Source organism: Etheostoma cragini, chromosome 8, assembly GCF_013103735.1.
Source record: "Etheostoma cragini isolate CJK2018 chromosome 8, CSU_Ecrag_1.0, whole genome shotgun sequence".
Classification (NCBI taxonomy): domain Eukaryota; kingdom Metazoa; phylum Chordata; class Actinopteri; order Perciformes; family Percidae; genus Etheostoma; species Etheostoma cragini.
Window position 1 is genome coordinate 11445705 of NC_048414.1, and position 15298 is coordinate 11461002.

A 15298-nucleotide genomic window follows, 5' to 3' on the forward strand; every position below is an offset into this window, starting at 1 on the left:
TGGAAGCACAGCCAAAGCACTGTCCCAAATCAGTATCTGGCTAGGAAATTGTCTAGTCTTAATCTGCATTGCTATTTGTACTTGTTGTGAATACACAAGCCACAAGAAGTAATTAGGTTGCTGTTGTTTTTTTGTTGGCTCAATTTTACTAAAACAATGCATGCATTGAGACAAAAAATGTGTAGCCCGCCTATCTACAGCTAGGGGAGACTGTGATAAGCTCTATTTCAACAAATGGTTGCGTGTTCCTTTAAGACTAAAGTTTGATGATTTGATCCTTTTTTTTATCTTAACTCTTCCAGAAGTAAGCCAAAGTTCATTCTGACCAAAATGTAATCAACTAAAACAAAAAATCTACACCGTCATCGCATGTGATTCTGGGGATATTACTGCATTATTTCAGTGGGAAGAAATACTGGTGAATCAAGAATAAGACCAGACGTACTACTGTCTGGGACCCACATCCATCATGCCATGGCATGTTCGCACATCTACAACCATCAATCAACCTAAAACATGTGGAAGGGCTTGTTCACTGGTGCAGCTCCAGAATGAAATCTGAGCTTGGCAGGAAATATTCCAACAGTCTAAACTGTGTTCTGTTACAGACCTTTTTTTTTTTTTTTTTTTACTGTATGAGTCACCCTGTGGATGGCACATAGTTAAAAGCATGTCAACATCACGTATTATACACTGGTGAAAAAACAGCTGTAGACTAGAATGATGTATTGTTCAATGTAGGCTGCTGTAGCTCCTTTAAAGAGTAGGCCTACTCTACTGAATTTTAGAGTCAAATATTCAACACAGTCACTAGTTACCTATCAGATTATTTACAACACCTGCAATATTTGTGGATTTTCAATATTGTATTGTCTCCAATTAGGATGGTTTTAATTAGGCCTAGTCGATAAATTGAATACGTCTTCAATTCAAAACATCAAAACAGAAACTACTCTTCTATTTTACTTATAATAGGTAAAACGTGTACGCTTGTGTGTACAGTGTTCACTAGAGAATCTCTGGTTGCACATCTGCTCAAACACCGCCACCCAGCGGTACTACTTCCTCAAACAAGTAGCAGGGTAGCACCCCGTCACTGTTGAAGTCGTAGGTTGAAATACACTACATCTCCCATGCTCCCCCTCTCCAAGAGGCAGGCCAATTATTCGGGCAGGATGTCATGCGGGTGGAAACAGGAGTGGGCATCCGCTGCACTGCGCGAAAAGAGAAACTTCGAGGAATGATGCACGAAGAGGAGGATGGCAGCGACGCAAAGTCATGCACAGCTCCCCGGATTATGGCCTTCAGGTCTGTGGACGTGGCCGAGGTCGAGGGAGCGAAGGAGCAGGCCTCCAAGCTGTGCGGCTACTTGAACAAACTGTCCGGCAAGGGGCCTCTTAGGGGTTACAAGCCAAGGTGGTTCGTGTACGATCCGAGGAAATGTTATTTGTATTACTTCAAGACTCCACAAGATGCCTTGCCACTCGGGCACATTGAGATAGGCGATGCGTGCTTCAGCTATGATGTGGAGAGCGAAGAGGGTCAGTTTGAGATCCGCACTGCTGGGAAGGAGTTCCTTATGAAGGTAGAAACTTTTTCGCATGTGTTGCACTGCTTTGCTGTCATTTGTCACTTCCTTTCTTGTTGTGGAAAGGCAGACACACCCATTCCAACTTGATTCCTTCTCAGCTTTGATTTCGTTCGAACATGAAAATATTTCTGCTGACAGGGTTGTGACTTGACAACTTTTAAGCTGGCTAAAGAAAAAAAAAAAAAAACTATTACCGGTTTACAAGTGGATCATGTTTGCCAGACGATATCTTAACCAGCACAGCTGATTGTCCCAATCACACTGTCAGTCCACTGTTTAGCGTTTACATGTAGAGATCATTTAGGCTCTGATTGACAAATACGTATGTCATGTGATGGTGTCTTTTTTTGTTGTCATTTGACTGATGGGTTTCAGTGCCCAGACCGGTGCTTCTGGTCTCACTCTGCCTGGCTGCCCACTAAAGGCTGGATCCTTTTTAGCATATGGTGTGAATGGGTAATACCAAACAGCTTGCACAGCCCAAGGCTGGAACTGAGACTGAAACCAGCATCTGTGCTTATTCACATGACAGATCCTAATAGTAACCTGCTATTTAAAGTGCACTTGGGCTGTTTCATGTGCTTTAATTAATTTCACAGCTGTCAGTTTTTTTTTCTAGCCAAGGTGTTATTCCATTGATATTGATGTTTGAGTTGCCATTTAACCTTTGTTCTCTATCATAGGACTGAGTTGTGTGGGTAACCCTGTTTTTGAGTATGTGTGCAACTTTGTGTGTGTTTCTAGGCCCCCAGCAGGCAGGTAATGCATTACTGGCTCCAGCAGTTACAGCAGAAACGTTGGGAGTACAGTAACACACGAGGCTCCGGCCAGAGAGACAGCTGGAGCTCCCCGGCCGCGGCCCACTCTCCCACCGGCCTCGTTGGCAAAGACTATGGTAGGCAGGTACACACACACACACACACACACACGTATGATTTGTATGGACACTCGTTTTCACTGCTCTGCTTTATCACGTCCAGGCACCAGGTGAAAGTGAACACCTATATCTGATGGATTAATATTTACACAAGTGCTACATCACAAGCCGAGTTATTTTGTTGCCAGGTTCCCAAGCTCCTACGAAACAAGCATGTAGGGTTGGTTATATCAAGCTCTGATTAATTAGTCATCAACAGAGGGCAAAAAAAGGAGTTCACATAAACTCTGTCTGGGGCGTGTTTTATTTGAATGCACTCGGAGAAAAAAATCTCATTGTGTGAACTGCTTATTGTTATATTGTTATATATTGTATAAGTGTTCTCGCAAGCATCTGCTACTGTAACATGACTAAATGAATAGAAACAATATAGACCAGAGGAGATTTATGTATGTATGTATTTATGTATGTATATATGTGTATAAATGTACATGTGTATATATGTACATATGTATATGTGTACATATGTATATGTGTACATATGTATATGTATATATATGTGTATATATATATGTATGTATGTATATGTGTGTATATATGTATGTATGTATGTATGTATATATATATATATATATGCATTTATATAAATGTGTGTGTGTGTGTGTGTGTGTGTGTGTGTAAGATTGATGCTCATGAAACCCAGACATCTGCCCTGCTGTGAATGGCATTCTGGGTAACTCAAAATATTGCTTCACCTTACTCTGGAAAAACAATTCACGGTCATGACGATCACATTTCCTCCTTGAAGCTAGCTCCTGCAGAACAGCAGCGGTGATATGTGGAATATGATATTATTATAATGTTGTTCTAATGTACTCTGTGTTTTATTTCAGATGCTCTTGTCTTGGAGAAGCTAAGTGACAGCATGGAGAAAGTCCGCAGCGACTTTGCAATGGAGACAGAAACAGATGGCGGGGGAATGGTCGGGATCCACTCAGCCAGAGGGACTTCTGCGGCGTCCACAAACTCCCTCAACTTCTCCCTCAAAAACTTTGGTACAGAACTCAGGTAAGGCTGAATGAAAGCTTTCTGCAGTCTAGCAGGATAATATGGTAACCACAGGTTTTTAAAAGGATGTGTGTTTGTTTTGAATCGCAACTACAGGCAAGCAGGCACTAGTTTGTCTGCTATGTGCCCCTATAAAGCTGCATTGAGAAAAGAAGATACCTCTTCAATTCTTCCTGAGGATGATGGCAGTAGAGGAAATGGTTGCATACATACTTCACTAGTTGCTCTAGTATACACTCCTCAACAGTTCCCTTTTTTTAGCCGTACAACACATATATTCAAATGATGCAAAACACTGAAATGCTAAAAATGTGACATGGTGTGAAATTTTGCTTTGTGACATTTGAGTTGCAATGCTGCCTTATCCTCATAGCATGTCTCCTTACCAGTCTGTTTTACCTTTTTTAATTACAATTAGCTTTCGAGACTTTGAAATGAATAGTTTTGTTTTGCATGATCAGTTCATAAGCAGCTAAAGCTCAAGAATGTTAACACCAGAAATGTGATCCTAAAAGATTCTTTGCATCGCTGCTCATAAAGCATAAGTGCATTCATTACAGGGCTGCTGTAGACATATACTTTATTAAAATCAATGTGTCTTTTCCGTTACATGGACATGAAGTGAAAGACAGAAAAACTTGGCTGAAATCTAGTTTAGTGTATTAGTTTAGAATGTCATGGACAGCCCCCCTTTAATTCACTGTGCTGTAAAACAAGCTACTTTTAGCCTATACGGCTTTTTTCCAGCTGTAGTCCCCGGCCAGCTGACAGTAAGCATCCTAAAATACAATGGTTAACAAATTAAAATAAATTGCATAATCTATAATGTAATTTGTTGTGTGTGCAAGGTTTGACAGCTGCATTCTGAGCACAAATAGTCATGTGGTTTTGTAATCTCACAGTTAGAAGTGTGGAAAAACAGGTCTCCATGGGCTTATGGCAGACATGACACTTTTTTTTTTTTTTTTTTGAGTCAAACCCAGGTCCGCTGCTTGGAGGAGTAAACCTCTATATATTGGTGCCTGCTGATCTATCTGTGCATCCAACATGACACTGTTAATTTTACATTTAGGAATGCCTTCTATTTGTGTTGAAAACTGTAAAGGCCTCAACAAAGCCTGTTTGTGCTCATGTTACCATTTACAAAGTAGCAGAGCATCAGGCTTTGCTGCAGTTTGCCCTCGATCCCTGTGGATTTCAAAAGCTTTCACATTATAGTAGTCGATTAATGGGTAGCCTAGCACTGTAGCTCCACAGTCTTCACCATCTTGTCTGCTTTCTGTTCGGTCAGGAACTCCATGTCATATCTGCGGCCGGGCAGAGGAGGTGAGAGCAGACGCAGTGTGTTTTATACCAACAGATACAACAGTGCAGAGGACTGGGAGCTGGTGGATGCTCCACCCAAGGACTTCCCTGAACAGAAACCTCATCCAGACACGCACAGACGTACGTCCACTCCCTGCTGCATAATTGTCCCTCTGACCAGGGTTTAATACTCATACTCATCTTACATTCTCCAGTGGAGAATTGTTTTTGCTCAATGCTATGAAAAATGGACAAACAATGCATTTTCCACAACGTTTCTGCCTGCTCAGGCCCCCTGAGTCACTTTTATCACGTATTTATCTTTGCTCTGTCAGATTCCTTTGGGTCAGCGTTTTCTTTCGACTTTGTGCGCAACTCATCGCGGCCTAAGAAGCTGCCTTTGGGCTCTGTGAAGTTTGGTCGCAACGCTGAGACGCGCACTGCCGAGAACTCTCCAGTGGATTGTAATGACAGCAAACCTTTGGAGATGCAGCTTCGCCTTCAGAGCCAACAGGAAGAACTGCGTTGCATGCAGCAGGAACAGGCCAAACTCAGAGAAGAGCTGACTAGTCAGAAGGTACAGTTGTTTCATTATTTCACTTATACGGATCACATGTTATCTCTAAAGATAGAAATTACAAAATGTTTCATTCCAAGTTCCATTAATTCAATTTTTTAAAATGTTTCAATTCAATTTTATTTGTAGTATCGGATCATAACAAGAGTTATCTCAAGACACTTTACAGATAGGTACAGTAGGTCTAGACCACATTCTAGAATTTACAAAGACCCAACAGTTCCAGTAATCACCCCAAGAGCAAGCGTTTAGTGCAACAGTGGCAAGGAAAAACTCCCTTTTAGGAAGAAACCTTGTGGCTGAGGAAAGCTTCCTTTTAGGGAGAAAACTTTGAGAGACCCAGGCTCTTGGTAGGCGGTATCTGACGATGCCGTGTGGGGGTGTGATGAACAGTGGCAATAATATTCACAATAAAGATTAATGGAATTATGACTAGAAATAGTAGTTGTAGTAGTTGATGGTGTAGCTGGGCACTGCAGGTTATCCCAATGTGTAACAGGGTATAGCAGGGCACCGCATAGCGTAGCAGGGTATAGCAGGGCATAACAGGGCGCGGGGCAGGACAACATGGCGACAGCTGCAACCATGATTTAGGTGCCACCCTAATCCAAGGCAAACTGCTGGGGACCGAAAAAATAAGGGCTCTGGGGAATAAGATCCCCAGAGCTGGGTTAATAACAAGCATTTCTGGGACATGGATGCACACAGAAGTAAAAGTAGAGGAGGGAGGAGTTCAGTGTGTCAAAAGAAAAGAAGTCCCCCGCCCTGGCAGTCTAAAACTACAACAGCATAATTAGGAGATGGTGTAAGGAACAACTGAGCCAGTTCCATAAGGGTTGGTAGATGACTCTGACGACTAAAAAGAGAAGCAGACAAGAACTAAATAGCACCAGGATTGATTTCATATCTGAATTATCCATATTATGGGATATACCAATAGTATCCAATAGTCTGGAGGGCTTTTACTATAATTTTAGTTAATTCAAGGTTGTGGTGTTTGACTAAGCGATTTGGTGTAATCCTGATGCTCTCACTAATACAGGAAGACAGCAAGTAATTATTCATGCCTAAGTGAGAAACGAGGAAACAGCAGTTCTCTTAACAACAATCACAGCTGTGTTGATTCTTCCCATTTCTCTCTGTTCTTCTTTTAGTGTTTTGAGAAGAGCCGATTGGTCACAATGGCTGCAAAGTGAAGTGGTTTACTGCCTGCTTAAACTTTGAAGTACCCATATTATGCTCATTTTCAGGTTCACAATTGTATTTTGATGTTGTACCAGAATAGGTTTTCATGGTTTCATTTTCAAAAAACACCATATTTTTGTTTTTACTGCACATTTCTGCATATCCTGTTTTCACCCTGTGTGTTTGGGTTTCTGTTTTATCTACAGAGTGAGATATCTAACTTGTTTGAGCTACAGAGTGAGACATCTCACTTGTTTGAGCTACAGAGTGAGACATCTCGCTTGTTTTAGCTACACATCACATCAGCTAGATAACTCTATCTCCAACTTTGGTCAGTACAAGGCAGGATTAGCTGGGATACTTCTTCTAAACAAGGGTGCACTTGTGGAATAACTGCAGAACAAGGTAGTTCTTTTGTAGATAATGGTGAACTAGTGTGTGTTGCAGGGCTGTAGTCAAGACCACCTTTGTCAAGTCCAAGACCAGGACTATTCGAGACCAAGTCAAGACCGAGTCCAAAAAGTTTTGAGTCCAAGTCAAGACTGAATCCGGGACAGAATAAAGTGTTATTGATAACATTATCAAGACAATGATTTTGGGTTATTTTTTTATATGAAAGCAAAAACAGTTTCACTACACCCAGGATTTGTAAGTATAGCCATTCCCCTTGATATCTTAATCTAAAGAAAACAGAATGACATATGGTGATACCTCATATCAGCAGTGTTAGAACTGATACTGCTACAGTAGTACAGTAGTAGCCTACTGACCATTTGAGCAACTAAATGACAATTAGCTTTACTCCAGATGTAGTGTAGAAAAGATGTGACCAGTATTACAGTGTGTACCCCTGTGGTTGGTTAATGCCTTCCCTGAACAAAATATTGTATTATATTGTTATTTGGACGTGAGTTAATAGGAAAGACGTGCATTTAAAAAAAAAAAGAAGAAGTTTGGTTAAACAACAATGAAGAGCGTAATTTAACATATGTTCTTTTTATTTGTGACAAAGTGCAGCATTTTAGTTGTTAAGGGAAGGAGCAGGTTGGGTAGGGTGACCAGACGTCCCCGGCTGGATCTGTCCCCGGAAATGTCTCCGATTTTCACTGTGACTGACGGACCCGAAGTTGGAATGAAAGAAGGAAACATTGACCAAACATAGCCGATAGTCGCTCAAGACAGCCAGAGCAAGCGCTGCTCAGAGATGATTTAGAAAGATGTATTTTACAATACTAAAATTACTGATTATTTACTTATCTTTGTAACTGACAAAGCTGACATTGTATTGGTAATACTATTGTTTTATGGCTTCCAGGTAATGTTGGGCCTTGACTGAATTTGTTAGAAACTTTGCTAAGAAACATAATTTCCCACATACTCTCTCTTGTTTATGATGATCATGGTGTTTTAAAAGAGAGGCAGTGTTTCTCTTGCACATTGTTCACATTATGATATGCAAAGCTATGGTAAAACTTTTGGTAAGAATTTCATACTCTGATCTTAACATATTGGTGGCTTTGTTACATTGTGCTGCTTAGGTCAGTACGACTGTGGCGTCTGTCAAATGGTGTGAACTAGTAGAGTTTCTCTTAGGAAATGAATTAGCCGAGGTGGTAAGCCACCCAGATTCTGATGCATCTCGATGCATGCAAATTAGTTTGTTCATAACGGCCTGAACAAAAGCCACGCTAAATGTAATTATCTCTGAAGTGTGAAATGATGCCTATGTTTTTTTTCCATGAAGTATAAGGTGAATATTTGATATTAATTTTTATGATATTTTCCATTTTAGCCAAGGTGGCCAACCTCTTCCTTAAAACATGCAGGTGTTTGTTAGAGGAGCAAATACAACAGTTTTACAATTCTAGATGCATGCCCTTATGTAAATAGGTTTGTAGTTGGATATGAGGTCCACATAGTAAACTAGTCAATTGTTAAAATAATAAAATAAAAGCATATCATATGATACAATGTACATGTTAGTAAAGAAATGAATAACTTGTTATTTAGCTTACTCTAATCTTGTTATGCCTCTGCACCCTGCAGTGTGAACTGAATTAAAATTCACTCCATAGTAAATATGGTCAGCTTCCTGCTGCATTGCAAGCAAAATCTCAGCAAACAAAATATGCAACTGTCCCTCAAGAGTGCAGTTGATTCATGTTTTACATATTTGTGAATTTGCACCACAAAACAAAATCCTCCTTTCTCAACCAGGAGCTTGTGAGACTCCTACAGCAGACCCTGAGAACCTCCCAGTGCGATAGGCAGCCAGTGCGGCGTCCAGCCCCAGCTCCAGATTCATCTACGAGTTCAGACCAGACTCAAGATTCGTCTGTAACACAGGAAGAGATCGCCCAGTTGGAGGCCCTGCTTCAGGAAAGAGATGGACAGATCCAGTCCCTGTGTGGCCACATGGAGCGTCTCGCCTTGGAGAAGGAGAGTCTGCAACAAGAGCTGAAGGGCCTGAAGATAAAAGTGGGAGAGATAAACGACCAGCTGGGAATGTTGATGGAGACCATTCAGGCCAAGGATGAAGTCATCATTAAGCTCTCGCACCAGAGCTCCGAGCAGAGCGGCAATCCAAACAACGGTTCACCACCTCCAAACAAAGATCAGCAGGAGGTGGACATCCTCAAGGTAAAGTTGAAAGTACTTTTTTTTTAAATGTTTGTAGTCAAGTTTGTATTCTGTTTAACTAAACACGTTTCTCCAATTTCAGGACAGTCTTCAAGGCTACAAATCCCAGAACAAGTTCCTGAACAAAGAGATCCTGGAGCTGACAGTATTACGCAGAAATGCAGAAAGCAGAGAAAAGACTTTAGAAGCAAAGGTACTATATTGTGTCTGTCGGTAAAGGTGCATTATTCTGTTAATAGAAACAGGAAGTCTGACTTGTTTATAGGGGATGTTTGCTGGTGCCCCATACCTAAAAGTAGGAACAATGAAAAACAAACCAAAATCTTGTCAGTTATCATACCGTTTAGTTATTTATGATAACGATACTGATAAGAGTTCTTTTTTAACTTTGCTGCAGTGTACGGCCCTGGAGGCCAAGTTGTGTCAGGTGGAGAGTAAGTATCTGGTGCTGCTTCAAGAAGTGAGGACCCCGGTGTGTTCGTCTTCAGAACAGAGCCCTGCCCGAGATGTCATCTCCAGATTATTAGAGGATGCGCTGCAGGCAGAAAGCTCCAACCAGCAAGAGCACCCCATCTTTAAACCAAGTACTGTCAGGTATTAGTATTTGTTTGCTATAGATGCTCTGTGCGAGCTCAGGCTCGTCAAAAAATATTTGTAGCAAATATATATAATAAGCAAATGTGGGTCATTTTAAAAGAGAAGTGTGAATAACTGTTGGAGTTAACATCACTGATTTGATGAACATGTTTTTGCATTTCCTCTCTTCCTTTATTTGACATCAGTGAGTATGACACGTTTGGCTTCAAGACGGTCCCCGAGGAGGAGGAAGAGGAGGAGAAGTTGGTTGCGAGGGTGAGAGCTCTGGAGCTGAAGTCCCTGTCCATGACAGATCAGGAGGTGTCCGTTGGGGTGAAGTGGGAAAACTATCTGGCTAGCACTATGAACAGGAACCTAGTGCGCTCCCCTGAACTCAAGGCCCTGTTTCGCTACGGCGTGCCCCATGAGCACCGGTCCCAGGTGTGGCGCTGGTGTGTCTCCTTTCACGTCAAGAAGTTTCGGGACCACCTGGCGCCCGATTACTATGAAACCCTACTTAATGTGGCCCAGGACAAGCCCAACCCGGCCTCAAAGCAGATTGAGCTAGACTTGCTGCGTACTTTGCCCAACAACAAGCACTATTCCTCACCGAGTGCAGGCGGCATCCAGAAACTCAGGAACGTCCTGATGGCCTTTTCCTGGAGGAATCCAGATATCGGCTACTGTCAGGGGCTAAACAGGTACAGGAGGGGTTCTGTTTCTCTCATTCTCCTTCTCGCCTTTTATGCCTTGTAACCATTATTTTTGATTTCTTCAGGCTGGCAGCTATTGCCTTGCTCTATCTGGACCAAGAGGACGCCTTCTGGTGCCTTATAGCCATTGTGGAGGTGTTCATGCCAAGAGACTATTACACCAAGACTCTGCTTGGCTCACAGGTAAACAAGCTCTAAGGTTATAGTCTAGCACAGGGACCAGTTGCTGCCTTCTTACCAGAGTTTACAGGTTTCTCTGTGTCATATTTAGAGTTGTGTTGAGAATAATAGCAGTGTGTTTAAAAAAAAGTGAATAATGCTCAAAATCAAGTATTTTGATGTAATGAAACTGATCCATGATCCCTGGTATGTTATAAATAGGCCCAACGCCACAGTATGAGAAACATCCCCATAACATGATTTCTGCACCACCATCCTTTACTGTCTTCACAGTGTACTGTGGCTTGAACTTAGCGCATGGGCGCTGTCGGACAAATTGTTCTGTTTCTCCTTTGGCCAGTCAGTGTGTCCTTTAGCATATGTCTTTTTTTTTAGGAATGGGACTTTTCTGGGGCTTCTAGCTGATAACTTTGCTTCATATAGCCTTCTTCTTATCGTAACAGTTCTCACAGGTAACTTTATGTCTTCATTGATTTTCCTGGAGCTGATCATTGGTTGAGCCTTTGCCATTTTGGCTATTCTTCAATCCAGTCAAATTTTATTTCACCATTTTATCCCAAGTTGTTTCTTTGAAATCAATTCCGAGCCCATCATTTTCTGCACTTCTTTATGTTTTCCCCTCTCCAGTCAACTTTTTAATCAAAGTCCTCTGTTCTTCAGAGTAATGTCTGGAACGACCCACTTTGTCTGAAATGCACTATAATCAGCATGCACAACATTTGCTTCCTTCCTCAAATATGGGCCAAAATTGACACCTGTTTCTTCACAGAATCAATCACCTCACCAATTGAACACAACACTGCTATTATTTTGAACATGCCCCTTTCAATTGCAGATTAATATATACAGAATGGGCAGCATGTATATCATGACCGTTGGGTCTGTTGGTTTTCAATGACTCTATAACACTTTCTAGTAAATTATTTGTCATGTAGAAATATCACTTCTATTAAAAAATAGGATTTATGAGGTTAGTGATGTTGACTGATGTTATTTTGAACACAACTGTACGTGACTGTGTGGCTCATGAATGATCATAGAAAGAATGCAGCACTGGTTGCTTTCTTTGACTCTACTGGAATTGCCCCTATGTCTTCTTCTGCTGTAAAAAATAAAAAGATATCTGTTAGCAATAAAGAATGTAAATATATGTTGGTTTTGTCTTTGCAGGTTGACCAGCGGGTGTTCAAGGACCTGATGAGTGAGAAGCTCCCCCGGCTTCATGCCCACTTTGAGCAGTACAAGGTAGACTTCTCTCTCATCACCTTCAACTGGTTCCTGGTGGTGTTTGTGGACAGTCTGGTGAGCGACATCCTCTTCAAGATCTGGGATGCCTTTCTATATGAAGGTCCAAAGGTGAGGCGGACAAGAAAGTAAAACTATGATCCTCTAACCTCACACAGACAGATCTCTAAGGAGACCTTTAAAAATAACTTTAACATTTACAACAGATGGTATGTGGATTAGTTTTCTGTTTGGGTGTAAACAAGTTTCCACATGTGCCAGTCTGCTACTGTGTCTTGTCTTTTTTCCAGATCTCTTTTAAGATGTGAAAATATGCTGGCTGTACATGTTGTTTACCCCACCCCCGCTGTCTCTCCCTGCTGAGCAGCTGCCCAATGAGCGGCGGCTCTTGCCAGGTCTTCGAAGGCTGACCATTTAAATTAGTAAAAAAAAAAAAATCAGTCACCAAAAAACAATCGTCGATGTATTCAATTGCCGATATATTTGTCATATTGCCCAAGCCTAGAGGGAAAAACAATTTTATTCAGCTGTTATCTTTGTAACGCTGGGCTGTGCTGTATGCTCAGACATTCCAAATGAATTCCGCCTCTAGTCGTCTAAAGTGGCTTTGCATGTCAGAGAAATAATGTGTTACGGTATACGGTTACACATGGAAAAAGGCATATTTTACGACTTTGATTATTTCTTCTCCATAGATCATATTTCGCTTTGCCCTCGCTCTCTTCAAGTACAAAGAGGAAGAGTTTTTGAAGCTGCAGGATTCCACAGCCATCTTCAAATATCTTAGATACTTTACACGAACAATCCTGGATTCAAGGTACATCAACTGCAATTTGCTTTGGTTTGTCCAAGGACAGTATGTGTGCTGTAATAAGGAGCGAGATGATTGGAATAACCTATATCTTTGTGTTGGTGAATGGTTATCTACAGTCTAAGAGTTTTGCATTTGTATAGACATTGCAATACGCATTAAAGCTAATCAGTAACGATGAAATTAAAACAGTGGGTCTGGATCAATGCATTCACTGATCATAATAGTAATAATTGTTTTATAAAAATGACATAAATTGGTAAGGACTGCACATAGTCACCTTAAACAAATCTATGAAACAGATACAACAGGATGTCCCATCTGCACAGCATGCAGAACAATAGAGCACTATCTCAGACTGATATGATTGTGTTTTTTTTTCCTTTTTTTCCCCAGGAAGCTGATGAACATTGCTTTTGTGGACATGAACCCGTTTCCCATGCGGTTAATCCAGAACCGTCGCTCCTTTCACCTAGAGAAAGTCCGTCTTGAGCTGACGGAGCTGGAGGCGATCAGGCAGACCTTCCTCAGGGAGCGAGAGACGAGTCAGGACAGACGAAGCTTCGTCAGCGACGATGAGGAGGATAACTGACCTTGAGCTTGTTGCATTTCTAGGCTTTGTTGCTGAAGTATGAAGACAAAGCGATCACCCCCACACACAAGTGACATGTCACATTTGCAAAGGGATTTTTTTCCCCCATTGTTGGACTTTGTCTCCAAATCAGAGCGGGACCAATCAAACTTTTATACATTTTGAGAGAAATCACTTCAAAAGACCTAAACATTACAGGCTGAATGAGCCTTCTATCAGTATTCCTGCCTTTTTTCCTTTTTTTTGGAAATGCTTTATTTGTTGTATCCTTGTGTGTTTATGTGACAGCCAAAACAATAGGCTTTATCAACAGCTCTTCAAACTTCAATGCCAGGCTACGCTCTTGCAGTCCAATCAGTATTTTTTTTAAAACATTACTGATCATTTAATAGTTGTAGATGTTATGCTTGTTGAAAGAATGATTGTATTTTTATTTTTTACTCTTGTTTTTGCTTTTTCTGCCTCCAATTCCTTTTATACATGTCTTAAAAGTGTTTCCCTAAATCTTTTTTTGTATACATATTTTCCACATTGCCACTCAAAAACACATCCCTGTGTCCCTGTGTCCCTCAATGCACTTGAATCACTTATGCTGGAATTGCAGTTTTGCTGAAACGTAAAACGTAAGTCTTAGAGCCAGAGTCAGTCCAAAATTGTACACATCATTCCTGCCTCTACGGGTGTTGGGTGTTAAAAGGGGTACAAACAAAAATGCTTTCAAGTCAAGTATTATCACTGATTTGAACCGCAGTGGAACATTTTGGGGATTTTTTAATATTACTGTATCTCAGGACTCAGATCAAATAACTACAGAAACACCAAGTGAGCAATCATACTAATGGTCTCAGCCAGTGTTGTCTTTTCCCAAACACATGTCTTAAAAAATATTTTTTCACCTACATTTGTGTTTAAACAGCCATTGGATTTGGTTAGAATATTTTGAATCAGCATTGACTAAAAAATACCCCCAGTGCATCCCTACAAATGACCTGATTATCTGACTATTTTATATTGTAATCTATGTATTAAGATGAATTAGTCTTGCCTTGTTTAAGTAATATTCTTGATTTTTTTCCAAACATTAGTTAAGTCTTTTGAGTGTTTAAGGGATTCAGTTTCCACTGACTAAACCCTATTTTGCAAGAGATACAGTATGTGCATAATGCTGGGCTTAGTTTTCTGATGTATTTGCATTCTTTGTCCTTAGTGTGGCAGTATAACATTTGTCTACCCAGTGTTTACACTAGTTCACCGGTACTCTGCACACAGCATGATTTTTTTAAGTTTAGTATACTGTATTGATAAAATGTCTGTGAAGTCGGTATGTTTAACATGATGTTGTGCGAAAATGGAAATAAGATTTATAATCTATGAGGGAAATGTTTTAGGAGACAACATCTTTTCATCTTGCACATGCAGGTACTTACAGATCACAGTTTACTCATTTGCACTGATTGCAAATTTTCACTTCACCATAATTTCTACCTTCTAACAGACCAGCATGAAAAAGTTGGTATACCTGCATATAAAGAAATGTTTATATTTGGTTTGATTGAAAATCTACAAGAGAGGAAGACATTTCTTTCTCAATTACCCCCTTTTCTTTTGTGCTGATACACTATTTACAATTTGTAATAACTTCATTTCTGTTATTTTTGTATTCCTTTTGAGCTGTTGACAGATTCTTTTCTTCTGGTAGTTACAGAATTCACTCGCTTTTCTCTGCTACAGTATTGTCAGCCACAGCACCATGTCCAATTTCTTTGTAGTTGGACTACCTGAACTTATCAACAGATGGCAGAATTGGGTTGTTTTATGATCAAATGTGAATTTAAAGAATCCCTGTAGTAGTAGAGCTTTAATTTGTTTTTCTTCATGAGAGCAGGTCTCTCTAGAGATTCAAAGAAAAAAAGTTTTTCTTAGGTCCACTCATTTTGT

General features: G+C 40.6%; 1 protein-coding gene across 1 annotated transcript; it reads left to right on the top strand.

Moving 5' to 3' along the window:
* The first annotated feature begins 1162 nt into the window (after positions 1-1162).
* On the top strand, positions 1163-14704 carry tbc1d2b (TBC1 domain family, member 2B). The gene is made up of 13 exons (XM_034878782.1): positions 1163-1585; positions 2336-2486; positions 3362-3536; positions 4828-4982; positions 5177-5418; positions 8821-9243; positions 9326-9436; positions 9641-9837; positions 10026-10520; positions 10598-10715; positions 11883-12068; positions 12653-12774; positions 13165-14704. Exons 1-13 carry the CDS (start codon positions 1181-1183, stop codon positions 13358-13360), a joined length of 2976 nt encoding a protein of 991 aa, XP_034734673.1. The 5' UTR covers positions 1163-1180; the 3' UTR covers positions 13361-14704.
* The last annotated feature ends 594 nt before the right edge of the window (positions 14705-15298 follow it).

Excerpts from the sequence above, each read along its gene's own strand:
- tbc1d2b (XM_034878782.1), top strand. The coding sequence starts at position 1,181 with ATGCGGGTGGAAACAGGAGTGGGCATCCGCTGCACTGCGCGAAAAGAG. Across the intron at positions 1,586-2,335 it reads GGAAGGAGTTCCTTATGAAG|GCCCCCAGCAGGCAGGTAAT; the intron begins GTAGAAACTTTT and ends GTGTGTTTCTAG. Across the intron at positions 9,838-10,025 it reads TTTAAACCAAGTACTGTCAG|TGAGTATGACACGTTTGGCT; the intron begins GTATTAGTATTT and ends ATTTGACATCAG.